The 14,014-nt window shown below is 70.9% G+C and overlaps 1 protein-coding gene across 1 annotated transcript in view; it reads right to left on the bottom strand.

Annotated features, from left to right (window-relative positions):
• Window positions 1-13,572, bottom strand: part of SAMD11 (sterile alpha motif domain containing 11) — a 17,541-nt gene extending 3,969 nt beyond the window's left edge. The window contains exons 1-7 of the mRNA XM_054584568.1: window positions 12,912-13,572; window positions 11,669-11,760; window positions 8,940-9,121; window positions 7,619-7,669; window positions 4,516-4,640; window positions 1,839-1,928; window positions 1,571-1,705 (exon numbers count right to left, since the gene is read on the bottom strand). Of these exons, the coding sequence (XP_054440543.1) occupies window positions 1,571-1,705; window positions 1,839-1,928; window positions 4,516-4,640; window positions 7,619-7,669; window positions 8,940-9,121; window positions 11,669-11,760; window positions 12,912-13,428 (1,192 nt within the window). The 5' untranslated portion in view covers window positions 13,429-13,572. The remainder of the gene's footprint in view (window positions 1-1,570; window positions 1,706-1,838; window positions 1,929-4,515; window positions 4,641-7,618; window positions 7,670-8,939; window positions 9,122-11,668; window positions 11,761-12,911) is intronic.
• Window positions 13,573-14,014: the final 442 nt, after the last annotated feature.

The raw sequence follows: 14,014 nt of genomic DNA on the forward strand, positions 1-14,014 counted from the left end.
GCTGGGGTGGCGGCTCCGCCGGTCTTGGGAGGGGCGCCATGGAAGCATTTGAAGGGATATCAGGGTGTTAGACAGCAAAATGCGGTGGGAGGAGGGAGGGAGGGAGAGCCCAGCAGGCAGGGGAGCTGGTGGAGCATGAATGTTGATATCGACCGTTCAGAAGGCGTGGAGACCGAGGCTGCAGGAGCCCTGAGGGGAGGGGCTGGGCAGGGACCCCGGGCCTGCTCCCGGCCGGCACTGTGACCAGAGTCCGGGCCCGAGGCTGCCCAGGCGGCCCCCTCCGAGGTGGCAGGCGGTGCGCACTGCGCCCGTGCGGCAGACGCGCTCGGCTACCCTTCCGGATCCCTGCAGCTTCGGGCCGGGCCTCCGAGTCCCCCCGCAGCCCCCCACTTGTGCAGGCCCCCGCCGCCGCCTGTTTATAAATTAATTACCCGAAAAGCGGAGGTGGGTCCTGCCCGGGCCGGGTGCCAGCCCGCAGAGCCCAGCCGGCGCGGCCGCCTGCATCGATCCCAGCGGGGCCTCCGCGCCCCCGCGCGCGCCGGCGGCCTAGGTTATTTACAGTCGGCTCCGCAGCGGGGGCGGCGGCGCGGGGCCGTGATTGACAGCCCAGCTCCCGGCGCTGCTCCCCGGCGGCCGGCGCCCCCTCCCCCGCGCAGGCCGGCGGAGCCGGCCCCAGGCAGGGCAGGGAAAGCAATTAAAAAGGAAGATTTTTAAATTATTAACATTTGGTGAATAATTCAGGCTCTCGGTGCCTGACTGCCCTGGGGGACAGGGCCTCGTGTGAGGAGGAGAGGAAAGCCTGCCCCCTTTCCCAGCACCCCCTCACCCCCCTCCAACCAGAAAAGCCTGGCTCCCCGACTGGGGGCTGGGGCCCCGAGGTCGTGGTGCAGCTGGGCAAGGCGCCCGCCTGAGCATGCCCCTGCGGTGGTGGGTGGGACGTCCACGCGGCGCGAGAGGTGGGATGGACGGATGGACAGATGGCCGGTGCGGCGCGGCCGGGAGCAGGTGGGGCCGGGAGGGCGCCTCCAGCTGCCCTGCCCCCGGGGTCCCCGAACCCCAACGGCTGCTCACCCTGCCTTCTGGCAGCTCTAGGGCGGACAGCCCCCTCCTCTGGGGCCTCCCACAGGCTCCCTGGAGGAGGCGCTCGACCCTGTGCCACCCTGGAGCTGGCGGGGGAGGGGCTGCAGGGCGCAGGGCCCGCGCCTCCCCGAGACTGCGTCCCCACCTGTGAGATGGCAGTGCCGGCCCTGGCAGCAGGGGGTGGCCCCGCTGGCCGGGAGCCTGTGGGGGTGGGGCCCCGGGGGACATGCAGGTGGGGTACAGGAAGGGGGTGGGGCCCCAGGGGGCCTGCCGATGGGGGCCCTGCTCTGGGCTGAGGGAGGAGAGCCGTGCCGGGCCCAGCCACAGGGAGTTGCTCACGGGGGCTGAGGGGCTGGCGGACCTGCACCCACGCTCGGCCCTGCCGTCAGGAGCCCCAGGCCCCAGGCTTGCTTTTCAGGGTGAGCGGCAGCCTCCAGCGTCAGGGAGAGCCCAGCACACGCCGGCAGACCCTTGGGTGAGCGGCACGTACCGTGGCTGGGGAGGCCCAGGTGGTAGAGGCGCTGCGGGTCCTCGAAGGGGCCGGCCTCGCTCAGTGCGGACACCAGCCGGCGGTAGTGATCCTCCGGGGCCATGCTGGGCCCCAGCTCCGGCAGCAACAGAGGCTCTGCTTGGATGGGGCAGTGGGGAGGGCTCGTCCTCAGGCACCCGGGGCCTGACGGGCGGGCCCCACCCCGCGGGGGGTCTGAGTTATGCCCTCCCCTCCAGCGACCTACTCCCCCGCCCCGCGTGGCTCCCACCTTGGGGGGACTTGCTTCGAGCTTTCTTCTCCAAAGGACAGTCCGTGCTGATGTGGGGGGAGCGGCCCAGCCTCTTGCCCAGCAGGTCACCTGGAGGACAGTAGAGTGAGCCCCACCCTGTCTCAGGGTTCGGGGAGGATGGAGATGGGACAGGGAGGACCCAGGCCCACCCCAACTCCAGCCTCCATCGCTGCCCGGCCCCAGGTCGGCCCGGAACCCCCCCCACCCCTGCTCAGGGTGCTGGCCCCCGCGGCCAGAGGACAGTCCAGACCCTGCGCCCGGGGCGCGGCGGGGGTCGGGACGGCAGATTTCTGGTAGAAGCCCCAGGCGGTAACTCAGGACCCCACAGGCACCCTGCTGCCCCCCCCGCAGAGGCGTGTCTGCCCAGCACCCTACCGGAGAGGAGGCAGCAAGGGCTCCCGATGTGACTCCCAGCCAGGGGTGAGGGCTGGAGGTGCGGGGCCCCATGCCAGGGTGCCCCACACTCTTCCTGCGCAGGGAGGTCTCACGCATGCAGGCCCCGAAGGCCCCCGCAAGGCCCTGAGTTCAGGTACACCTGCCACACCCAGGAGCCCTAGGCCCTCCACCCAGGCTACACCTCTCTCTGCCCCCCCGAAGGCCTGAGCCCACACCCTGGCTTTGCCTGTCACACTCCTGCCCGCCGGCCCAGCAGGCTCTGTGCTCCTGAGGATGCCCTGCGCAGCCTCACCTGCGGTGCTGAGTGCCCCCACCCCAGCCCCATCCACACGTGGCCGCCCCCCCCCGCCCCCGCTCCGTGAGGTGGTCTCAGGCCCCACACCCACCCCGCACACATCCTGGTCCCTGAGCCAGCCCTCTCCCTCCCAGCCCTGCCCCCGACGCCAGGCTCCTCCAGAGCCCAAGGTCTGGGGTCCCTGCAGAAGAGCTCAGCAGGGGCCCTGCTCTCCTGGGCCCCCTGGTGTGGGCCTCCAGGCCCGGCCCCTGCTCCGTCTCAAGAGGCTGTCTGGGGGGTGGGGGCAGCTGCCCCCTCCGTGACCTGGGGCCACCATGACACCCCGGCAAGGGGGCACTGCCGTCAGCTCCAGAGCCGAATTCCTTTTCCTTATTCCCTTAATCTGTCATTTTTATCAGCCCGGGAAGTGCAGCGCGATCAATCTCCACTTTACAGCTGACAGAATGGTGCTAATAACTTATTGATCTTGGCCACCTTGCTGCCACCGGCCTGAGGCTCAGCCCAGGCCCTGCCCCACCCCTACCTCAGGGGCTGGCAGGACCGGGGGCACAGCCGGCATGAGGCCTTGAGGATGTCTGAGTGGACACTGACGGCCTGGTGGCCTCGGGGTCCCGTGCAAGGGGGCCTGAGGGTCGGCGGTGCCAGGCCTGGGGCTGGGGCCGGGCCTGGCCTGGGTCCCGCAACCAGCACCTGCCGGTCCAGGTTTAGCGACGAACCCGGGGCTCTCACGCCCTGGCGGCCCATTTTCCACTTTCCACAATGGGAACCCCCTTCCTGCTCCTTCTGCTGCGGGGTTGGGGGGCCTCCGGGGAAACCCAGGGCAGTGGCTGCAGTAAGGTCCTGCCAGGGGGTCGGCCGTGACCAGTCCCCCACAAGGGCCACGTCCACACAGGGCCACGGCCAGCGGCCAGGAGCAGACACAGTCCCAAGAGGCCGCATGCACCTGCCGGGCCTCTCCCGCCCTTGCTGCTCCTGCTCGGGGGCCGGGGAGGGGCTGGGGCTTTGGAGGCCGGGTGAGCGTGCAGCTCCTGGGGAAGCGCAGGCGGAGACGGCCGATGCCCCCCGCCGGGGCCACAGGGACAGCCGGGAGGCCAAGGGGGGGCCCCGAGGAGAGGTCGCGACCCCGTGAAACCTGGACCCAGGGTCCAGGTGACACTTGGAGTGTGACTGCAGCACCAACTGAGCGTGAGGACACCGTGACACAGCCTGTGGCTGGGGGCAGGGTGCCGGCAGGAGGGGAGGGCCTGCTGGCTCCGAATATCTCAATCACTGCGGGGCTCCCGAGGCTCCACCCGATCGATGGGGCAATTAGATTTTATCAGCTGCCTCAGGAGCAGCCCCACCCCCACGGGCAGGGCCTTCCCCGGCACAGGCCAGCCTGGGGGCACCAACAGGACGCTGAGGGGGCGCCGACCACCCACCCCCTGCCCAGCCTCCCCGAGAGCCCAGGGCCCCCAGGACAGCCAGTGGAGCGGCCCCGCCAGCGCCTTTCCCGCCCACCCTCCCCCGTCCCACGGAGGCTGCGCAGCCCCGTCCTGGGGGAGGGCCCCTTGGACCCCGTGCCCCGGGGGCTGGCGGGCGCCCGCGTGCCACACTCAGGCCTGGTTTCTGAGCCCCCGCACGGCCTGCTCGGCCCTGACCGTCCCGCCCCGCCTGCGCCTGTGAGAGGGGGCGACAGCGGCCCCGGCCACGGCCAGCCCACCCGGCAGCAGCCACTGTGGAGCCACCGCCTCCGCCCCCGTCTGCCCGGCTGGCCGGGATTAACACAATTACCATCACATGGAGCCCCAGGGGACAGCCGGCCTCGCCACCTCCGCCTCCTCCCGCCTCCTGCGCTGGCCTCCCTGGCTGCCGGCCAAGGATGCTGGGGGGCGGCACCCAGAGCCGCGGAGCAGAGGGTGGGCAGGCGCGGCGCGGGCTCTGCCGCCGGGGCCCGGCCCCCGCCCGGCCCGCCGGGCTCCTCACCTGCGCCGCTCAGGCCTATCTCCACGCCGCCTCCCTGGAAGTCACAGCGGCTCTGGTGCTCGGGCATAACGAGGCGGCTGCTGCGGTGAAGGCTGGATATGACGGTGGGGAGGTCGCTGTCCTGGCTGCAGCGGTCAAGAGAGGGACGGCGAGGCGCCGTGAGGCCGGGCGCCGGGCCGGGGGCACGAGGGGTGCCGGGCCGAGCCTGAGCGTGGGCCAGCGTGGCGCCGGGGGGACAGCGCCTGAGCGCGGCCCGAGACGCCGCACGTGCGCGCGTCCCCGGAGCAGACCCCACCCAGGGCGGCCAGTGCCCACGGAGGGTCCCAGGGGGCTTCTGCTCGCAGGGCAGCCTGGCACCCGCTGGACGGTGCGCCAGCCCCAGGGGCCCCCGGACGCTGTCCTGCGTGTGCAGCGCTGACCGGCTGCTTCAGCAAGAGCGTCACCCACCGTTTCAACTCAAGACTTGCAACGAGCCACGGACCCCCAGCGTCTTCAACTGAGAAAACCCAGGGTCAGACCCAAATCCAGCAGCCAAGGAGACGCACGCCCGTGACACACAGGGCACGTGCGCACTCACGGACGCGGGCACGGGCGCGCCCGGCCAGGCCGGGCGGGAGCCTGCCCACACCTCAGGGGCCCAGCAGGTTCTGGCTGCCAGGCCTGGGCGGGCGGCCTGGGGTAAAGACGCAGTTAACTCTTTTGTCCTCTCACTTCTGTTCCTGCTAAAGCAGCTCCACCCTACATCACAGGACCCCAGAGAGAAGAGGAAGTGGGGAAACCCCAGTGCGACACCCCATTCATCAGCACGGAGAGGGGTCCCCTGCCACCTTGCAAAGGAAGCCTGAAGCAGCAGGAAGTTAGGACAGGACAGACGAGAAGCAGGGAAGGCCCAGCCCCCGCTCCCCGCCCTGGCTCCTTGGCCCACCTGTGACAGCAGCCTCCCGGCTGGGCCGCTGCAGGGAGACCTCCACAGAGTGACCTGGGGACCGACCCTAAACCTCATTAAATAGCCCCCACCCCCTGGCCTGGGCAGCTAATCCAGGGCTGGCCCCTAAGCAGATCAGTCTCAGCACCAAAGACACCAGGGTTGGGGCTGCCCCCCCAGGAGGGAAGGCGCCCCCCGTGCAGACAGGAGGGCGGGTGGCAGAGCAGGCACTTCAGGGGACCAACTGGCGGCCAACCCGCCCCTCTCTCATTCTTGGCGGCGGCTGGGGGAGGCAGAGGGCGAGCTGCTGCCTCAGCACCGGGTGGGGCGGGGCCCGGAGGCGGGGCCCAGGCTGCCGGAGCTCGCCCTTGAGGGGACCCCTTTCTGGGTCCCCAGGGCTCCTGCAGGAGGTGACCGAGCAGGCGAGAAGGGGCCCCATCCACACGTTCCCCATGAGCCCCGAGCCCAGCCCCACTCAGGGGCCTGGGGTGTCCTGCCGCCTCTACGGCCTTCAGCTCTCCATGCACTGGGCCCTGGCCGGGAGGGTGCCTAGTGGGAACCAGGACTCCCCACTCTCTGCCCTGGGGTTTGTCTCACAGGCCCCAAGACAGCCTGTCCCTGTCCTGGGAAACCTGCTCTGGCCCCTCGCTGAGCAGAGGCTGCCGTGTGGAAACCACCAAGGGGCTGCACACGCACCGGGCTGGCGCCGCGTCACCCCTGTGCGTGGGGTTCTCTCAAAGCCATGGAAACGCCCACACCCGCCACGCGCGAGGGGAAGGCCCTGCCACTGCGGGGGGTGGGGAGGCCGAAGGGAGCAGGCCCGAGGGCCCTGGGCTCCGCCAGGCCCCGTCAGCGCCCGCCACGCTGCCCAGCCCCTCCCATCGCCCGGCCACAGCAAGGGCTCTGACAGGGCGGGGACCACGCCTGCCTGCTGCCCCACGCGCAGACTGGTCCCCTGCAGGGTCAGACAGACAGCAGGACAGGGATGGACGGCGAGGATGGACGATGGAGTCAGACAAATGGACAGACGGAGAGAAAGCGACCCTGGCACGATGGGACAGGTGGACAGAGCCTGAAGGACAGACAGGAGGCTGAGGGCAGGGGACAGGGCCAAAAGGAGCCAGGGAGACAGACAGCGTGGGGGGGTGGGGGGGGCCGCTGGGAAAGTCCTCGTGGCCACACCCCCATGTCCGCTCTAAGATCCAGGAAATCATCCAAGATGCCTGGAGGGCCTGCGCCCCACCCCTCCCCCCACTTCCTGAGGCCACGGGGGGGGGCGGGGGGGGAGGGATGGAGGGAGGAGGGGCTGCAGGCAGAGTCCTGGAAGGGAGAGCACTGGGTTCCCTGCAGGCGTCAGGGACAGACTTGTCCTGCAGCTTCTAGGAACAAGCCTGCTCAGGTGTCATCAACGTTCACGAGGGTGCACAGCAGCGGCCGGCTGGGGGGCCACTTCAACACAAGGCAGAACGGAGTTCGAAGGTGTTTCCGTAGTAACTCGGCGCCAGGAGCAGACGTTCTCAGAGCCAGCAACGCGGGCACCAGGCTGGCGGGGGCTCTCACCCGGATGAGCCAGGTGCCGGCTGGGCCTCCCTGCGGCCTCCCCAGGCGAGGACTTGGCCCCCTGGCCAAAGACACAGCCCGGGCTCCGCCCACAGAATGGCCACCGCGCGCCGCTCTGGAACCGGAAACGTGGGCCTCCCCAGAGCCCCAGCCTCCCCCAGGTCCCCTCGTTTTTCCCGCCCTCTGTCCTGCTCCTACTGTCTTTGATCACCGTGGCCTCCGCGAGGCCCACCTGCTGGGCAGAGCTTCAGGAGGACCTTCCCAGAACACGCACCTAGTCGCTCTCCTGCTCCAGGGCGTCCGGAGGCTCCCCGCTGCCTGGGGGACGATGCCTGAGAGGCCCGGCCTCCACTCGAGCCAGACTTGCCGGCCCCTCCACACACTCTCCCCCTTTCCCCAGGGCCTTCACAGTCACGCCCCCTCCCTAGCAAACGTCCTTCAAGACCCGCGGGGCGCAACACCATCCACACTGCCTGGCGGCCTCGGGGGGGAGGGGAGGTTGCGGCCTCGCCTTTGGGCAGACGGGCTCGGGCGGCCAGTGCCACAGGGGGCGCACTCTGCTCCAGGGTCGGGCTGCCCAGAGCCCCGGCCCGTGCCGCGGCCCAGGCCCGGGCTTACCTGCAGGACGTCTCTCGGAAGGAGATGTTCACGTCCCAGTGGGTGTGGACCCTGCAAAAAAAGGGGGTGGAAGGTCAGCTGAGCCTCTGGCACGGGCACCTGGACAGCCGGGCGTCTGGGTGGCCCGCCCCTCATCGGCCCTGGGGCACCGGCCCCAGAGGGACTGGGCTGCCTCAGGCCGGTCTCCAGCGCCATCTGGTACCAGTTCAACCCGGCGGCTGCCACCCCACAGGCCCTCGGGGCGACAGCCAGCTCCTGACCTCGCCAGACAAAGGAAGCGGGAAGCAGGGAGCTCAGGCCGCCGAGCCTCCACCGCGGCCCGGAGGGGCCCTTGCCTTGTGCTGCAGCGGGGGCTGCTGCTTCCTCTGCCGGCCGCTCGTGGGACCGAACCCCAATTCCTGGTGGTTAGAGCTGCCCCCGCCGGGCTGGAACCAGGCCTAGACGTGAGCCCCGTGACTGCCACCAGGGCCCACGGTTGGGGGCGTCGGCCCAGGTATGGGGGTCCCGGGGCCCCTGCTGTTGCCAGTCGGCCTCCCCACGGTGGCCACCGCACAGCTGAGGCCGGCGTGGTGGCACGACGAGGTCGGCAAGGGAAGAGCTCCGCCCTGTGCCCGCACCCCCGCCACGGCGGCCGCTGCGAGTCCCGCGTGCCCGGGTGCGGCAGGCGGGGCTGTGGCTCGGCACCGGGACCCGGCAGCCGGAGGGCTATCGGGGCAGCAGGGAGGCGGTGGAGGCCCAGAGATTCTGGGAACGCGTCACACGTGCTGGACGGACCGATGGACGGACGCACAGGCACAGAGGTGAGCGGCCAGGGGGTGTTCGGACGTGAGGGGAGAGGTGGGCGGTCGGGCAGGGAGGCCCCGGCAGAGCCGCGAGCTGCCAAGGCACCTGGATGCCGGTGGCCCCGGCGGCCCCAACGGCAAGGGTCTGCCCAGCTCCCTGGGCCTTGCTCCCACCTGGCTGCAGTGGGGCCGGGCACCCCCACTCCGCCTGAGTTCCCCGGCAGCTGTCCTCCCAGCCCCTGGGCCGAGCCCCTTCCTCAAACCCAGCGGCTCCGTCCCTCCCCAGGACCCCCGCTCTGCCGCGGTGGGAACCACTCCCCGCTCCCCGCAGCGCTGACCCAGGGCCGGCCCTTCGCTCTGGGGCGGGGCGGGGCGGGGCGGGGCAGGTGCAGCCGCGGGTGGCGTGTCCCTGGGGTCCAGGCTCTGTTTCAGCCGAGGCTCCGCGCGGGCGCAGCGCCCCCTCCAGGCCTGGGCTCGCCTCCGCTGCCTGGAGACCTGTCCTCGTGTCCCGCCCGCGCCTGTGTCCTCAGTAGAAGTACCTTCTCTTCATGATATGGACGTGGGGGTCGTCCTCCTGCTTCAAGCCCGGCCGCTGCCCACAGGCTGACCCGCTGCCGTCGCTGTCTCCATCGCTGGCCGAGAAGCCGGGGGTCAGCTCTTTCTTCAGGACCCGGGCAGGAGGCAGGGCGACAGTCCTCTTGTCTGCCAGCCGCCCCCGGTTCTGGGCAGAGCGGGAGGAGAGGAAGTCAGGCGCCTCAGCCCCCCGCGGGGCCGGCACCCCAGGCCGGCCCAGGGGACAGTGGCTTCGCTAAGACAAACTAGACACAGTCCCAGCCCATGCTCCCTGCTGCCCCTGCCGGGAGGGGAAGGGCCTCCGCCTCCAGTGTTGGCGGAAGCCACATCTGACCAGCGGCCGAGGGCAGGGAGACCAGGCCTCGGGCAGAGCCCCGCCACAGGTCACCTGCACCCTGGACGGGCGGGGCTCGGTGTGGCCCCGCAGGCCGCTCCAGCCACCGCCTCCCCCGGGCTCCGCACACCAGCCCGGCCTTGCGGGGCTGTCGGCCTGGGGGTGGTCTCCGCCTGGAGGCAGACCCAGCTTCCCCGGCTCCTCAGGGCCCAGGGGCCGGGCTGCTGTCGGGCCGGGCTGCTGTCCGCCCGGCCACCGTAATCAGACTCTCTGACCCCCAGCTGGGACCCAGGTCTCAGGGGTCTGCAGCCCGGGGCCTGGGGCTCACAGGTCACCTGGCCAGGAACCCTGAGCCACCCAGGGCCTCGAGCCCGGGGGCCCCGAGAGATCAGCCGGCTCCCCCCCGCCCCAGCGCCCACGGGGCCCGGGCGATTCCGGGGCTTGCGCCGCCGGCGCCTGAGCCGGGGGAGGCGTACACGGCGCTCCTGACAGACTCCGCGTGCTCCGGGCTCGCCGCACAGGCCGCTCGCGTCCTGCACACCAGGGCCCGCCCGCCCCGCGCCTGGTCCCGCTGCCTCGTGGGGAGGAGAAAAGTCCGGGGCGGTGGGTAGGGAGCTTTTTCCTAGTTAATAACAGGTCGCTGGCTCAGAGCCCTGGGCCTTGGGATTACCCAATTCTCTCATCTTTTCAGTCCTGAGGCCTCTGTTGACCCTCTCCCTTCCGTTGCCAGGACTGCGAGTCCCCACCACACCCTTGAGCTTAAGGAGCAAAGTGTCCGGAGGGCCTCCGGGCCCCTCCCTGGACCCGAAGGGCAGCTCTGCAGCCCCCGAAGTCCTGTCCCACAGAGCGAGGGTTCCCTCCAGACGAAGCCTGCACCTCCAGACACAGCCCCGCTCCAGCTCCAGGAGCCCCGTCTCCCCCACACCTGCCCTCGGGAGTCCCCCCAGGACACCCTCCAGGCTCCGCTCTGTGACGCACCGTGGGGCGGACTGGGCCCCCGGGCTGGCAAGGGTACAGACCGAGGGCAGCCTGCCAGACCAGGGCCTGCGCCATGGCCCCTCGAGGACCCTGGCCTCAGCCCAGGGCCGCAGCGCCAACAGCAGAGCAGGGGTGAAGGCCGTTTGGGACGGCGCCCACCTGTCTGGAGTGCACTCTGCTGGAAGTCCTGCTCAGCTCTGCCCTTCTCTAGCCTGCTGTAGGCCAAGCACTAGAAGAGCTTCTCCTGCTGTCCTGCTCGAATTAAACCCACTGAAGATAAAGAACGCACTTCCCAGGCAGGCACGGCGGGGAGAGTGGGGGGCTGCCTGTGCTTGCACTCGGCGGGGGTGCTCGCGTGCAGGCACACCTGTGGGGAGGGGTTCACGGCAGGCACTGTGCGCAGTGGGCGCACGGCTCAGTCCCCCTGCCCAAGCGGCGCACTTGACCTCGCGTAAAATACCTGCACAGGTGCATCTGTGGCTGCCCAGCCTGCCCAGCTTACCTGCTGCCAGGGCCCAAGAGGAACCCAGGACATCCCCTCCCCCGCCCTACCGCTGCTCCCAGGAGAAGAGGCCAAAGGTGAAGGCCAGGGCCCCAAGGCCTCCCAGGCAGCTCGCCCCCCTCGCCTCCCCACCCTTCCAGCCAGAGGGGGCTGCCTGCCGGAGGTGGCAGTGGCGGTGGCGTCAGCCCAGCGCCACCCACCAGCTCGCAGCTTGGCTCCAATCGGCTCCCCCAGGGGCTCGAAATTGGTCCCTCTCAAGATGCAATTTCCGTTTCAGATCAATGGTCCACCACTGCTGCCTGGCGACCATGCGCTGTGGGCCCAGCACCTGTTCTGGTCGCTCCCAGGCCACCGGGGGGGAGCCTGCCCTCTGGGTACCAAGGACCACACTGCTTAGATCTGCCCCTGACAGCGCTGCACACCCAGGGTTTTCCACAGCAGGGCCCCGCCGTACGGACCCCGAAGAGGCACGTCGCTCATGTCCAAGCCTGTGACCACCCTAGAACACACAGTGGAGTGAGCGTTGCCCTAGGGCTGGCCCTCACCCAAGCTGGGCCGGGTGACCTGGTGGCCCCCCAGACTGGTGGCCGGCGGAGCCTCAGGCCAGTTGGAAGACACCCTCTGGAGCGGAACCTTCAGACCCTGGTTGTTCCCAGAGCTTCAGGGGAAGTGGCTCCAAGGAGAAGCTTCAGGATAGACCAGACCCAAAGCGGGGTCCAGGGGCCCCAGGGTTCCCACCCCCAGCAACATCGCCCGTTTGCCCCGGGGCTCCGTCCTGCACTGGCTGAGCTGAGGTTAGGGTTCTGGATCCTACAAAATACGCGGGCGCTCCACAGGGGAGAGAAAAGACCCGGAAGCCCCAGCTTTCTCCCACATCTCACCACCGGGGAGGATATTCGACAGCCCGGACAGTCGCAGATCGGAGGGTGCACCTGCAGGATCCCCTTGGACATAAGCGTCTTCAGACTTTTCCCTGCGGGGAGAGCCGAGGCAGGACCAGTGAGGGGGCGGGCGGCCTCCAGGCACACTTCCGGGCCGCACTCGGCAGCAGGGCCGGGCCCCTCCCGGCGCGAGCGTGAACCCCACCTCAGCCCAACTTCCGCACCCGCTGCCCAGCCCAGCATCGCAGACCCCGTTACGGTTCGCTGCGTTCAGAAACGGAGGATCCTGGCGAGCGCCCTCCCCTTCCAAGGGTGGCCCCCTCCACCCTCCTTAACCTCCTCTATTTTCGCGCGCTCCACCCTCTCCGAACCCGTCCGCGGGAGCCCCCATAACAAGGGCCAAGGAGGGTCGAGCCCGGGGGGCAGGTGAGCGGCGCAGTCAGGACTTGGGGCTGCGCCTGACCTCGCAGCGGGAAGAGAGCAGCCACTAAGGAGCCGCTAACCCCAAAGTCGAACGCTACTGGGTCTCTAACTTTCTCACGTCTCCCACCCCACCTCTCACCGCGCTTCTCTGCCTGCCGGCTCAGGCGCCCGCGCGTCGCGCCCTTGGAGTCAGACTCCCGCAGGAGCCCAACAGGCTGCTCGCCGCTCCGCCGCCGCCGCCGCGGCTCCGCGCGCGCCCTCGCCCCGACGCGCGGCCCCGCGGCCCCCACCTGCCTGCGCCACCCGTAAGCCTCGCCCTGCTCTCCAGCAGCGCGCACCCGCGCCCTGGCCGCACGTGTGCCGCTCCACTCCCGCCAGAGCCCTTGGCTCCGCGTCCGGGGTCGAGTGAGGGGGAGCGTCCTGCCCAGCCGGCCGCCCGCCTGCTCTCCCGAGTTCCCGTAAACTTCTCCTGCGCCGCCAGGCCTCGGAATCCCGCAAAGACCTTCGGAGCGGGAGGAGAGGCTGGCTGGTGCGCTGCAGGGAGCCCGGGCACCGCGGCTGGAGCTGGGCAACCCGCGGAGGCCGAGGGCGCTCTGCCCGGGTCCACCTAGGCGACTGTACTGCGGTGGGGGGCGGGGGGAGTGTCCCTGCCGCAGCCCCGGCGTCACAGCGCCCTCTCTGGGCGGTGAGGGAGTTTCCCAGATGGCGGCAGGAGCGGGGTCCGGACCCACGGGTCCTCGGGAGCGGAGCGGAGCGGAGCGGGGGCGCGGGGGGGGGGGGGGGGGGACGGCAGCAGCCCGCGCCCCCACCGCGGGCGCACCTTTGTGGCGGATGCTGCGCTTCCAGTCCTTGGCCGTCTCGCGGCCGCTGACAAACTGGAACTCGTTGGGTGTGAGCCACTCGCCGCGGTGGCGGATGGACGGACCCTTGCTGCCCTGGCAGAGTTTGCGCACGTAAAGCAGCGCGCGGTTGGCGCCGCACTCCACCTCGATGCACGGCTCGCCGTTGTCCAGCAGCGGCTGGAAATCCGGTGCCGCCGCCGCCGTGGCCGAGAATCGCTCGAGGGCCAGAGGGTCCCGGGGCAGGTGGAGATGCGGGGTGGCCTCATGCAGGCTCAGGTAGGCGCGCGAGGCGCGGAGCGGAGGAGCCAACAGAGCCTCGTAGCCGGCGGTCGCGGCGGGTAGAGAGGCAGCCGGAGGCAGCGCGGCCACGGCGGGTAGTGGCGCCAGGTAGCCGGGCAGCGGCGGCAGCGGCAGCGCCGCCAGGGTCGGATGGAAGGTGGCCAGAGCCAGGGCCAGGTCTTCGCGGCCCGGGAGCTCCTTCTTGACCGCCGGCATGGCGGGCCAGTGGTCCTGCAGCCCGGCTCCGCGTCGCCGGCTCAACTTGTTCCCGGGCTGGAGTTGGGTCTCGAGGGCGGGGGACCCGGGAGGCGCCTGGCCGCGAGCCCGCCCTAGCCGCTACTGCGCCTTGCCGCCGCGCCTCCCGCCAGGCCCCCTCGGACCGCTGCCCGGCCGGCTGGCAGGGCCTCGGCTGCCCGAGACATGGTGCTACCGGAGCCGTTACCGATCCCGGATCGACGTGCCGAGCGCCGCAGCTCCAGGGCCCTAGGGCTCCTCGGGGCGCCGGGCCACCTGCGCCCGGGCCCCCTGGGGCGGCCCCGCCCCCCCGCTCGCCGGTCCGCCTGCCGGGCGGAGCCGGGCGACGAGGAGTCTCTCTGTCTCCGGACCCGCGCCCCGCCCCGCCCGGGGGTTCCAGGCCCCCGCCCCGCCGCCCGTGCCGCGCACTCGCGTACACTGGCGCGCGCCCGCCCGGCGAGGACTTGGGAGACTCCCGCCGCCGCCGCCGCCGCCGCCGCCGCCACCACAACTTGGCCCATTTAAAAGGCCCCGGCGCGGCGGGCGGGCGGGCGCGGGCTCCAACAGG

The sequence above is a fragment of the Pteronotus mesoamericanus genome, unplaced genomic scaffold (assembly GCF_021234165.1).
Source record: "Pteronotus mesoamericanus isolate MK-2021 breed Mesoamerican mustached bat unplaced genomic scaffold, CSHL_Meso_final contig_1193, whole genome shotgun sequence".
Classification (NCBI taxonomy): Eukaryota; Metazoa; Chordata; class Mammalia; order Chiroptera; family Mormoopidae; genus Pteronotus; species Pteronotus mesoamericanus.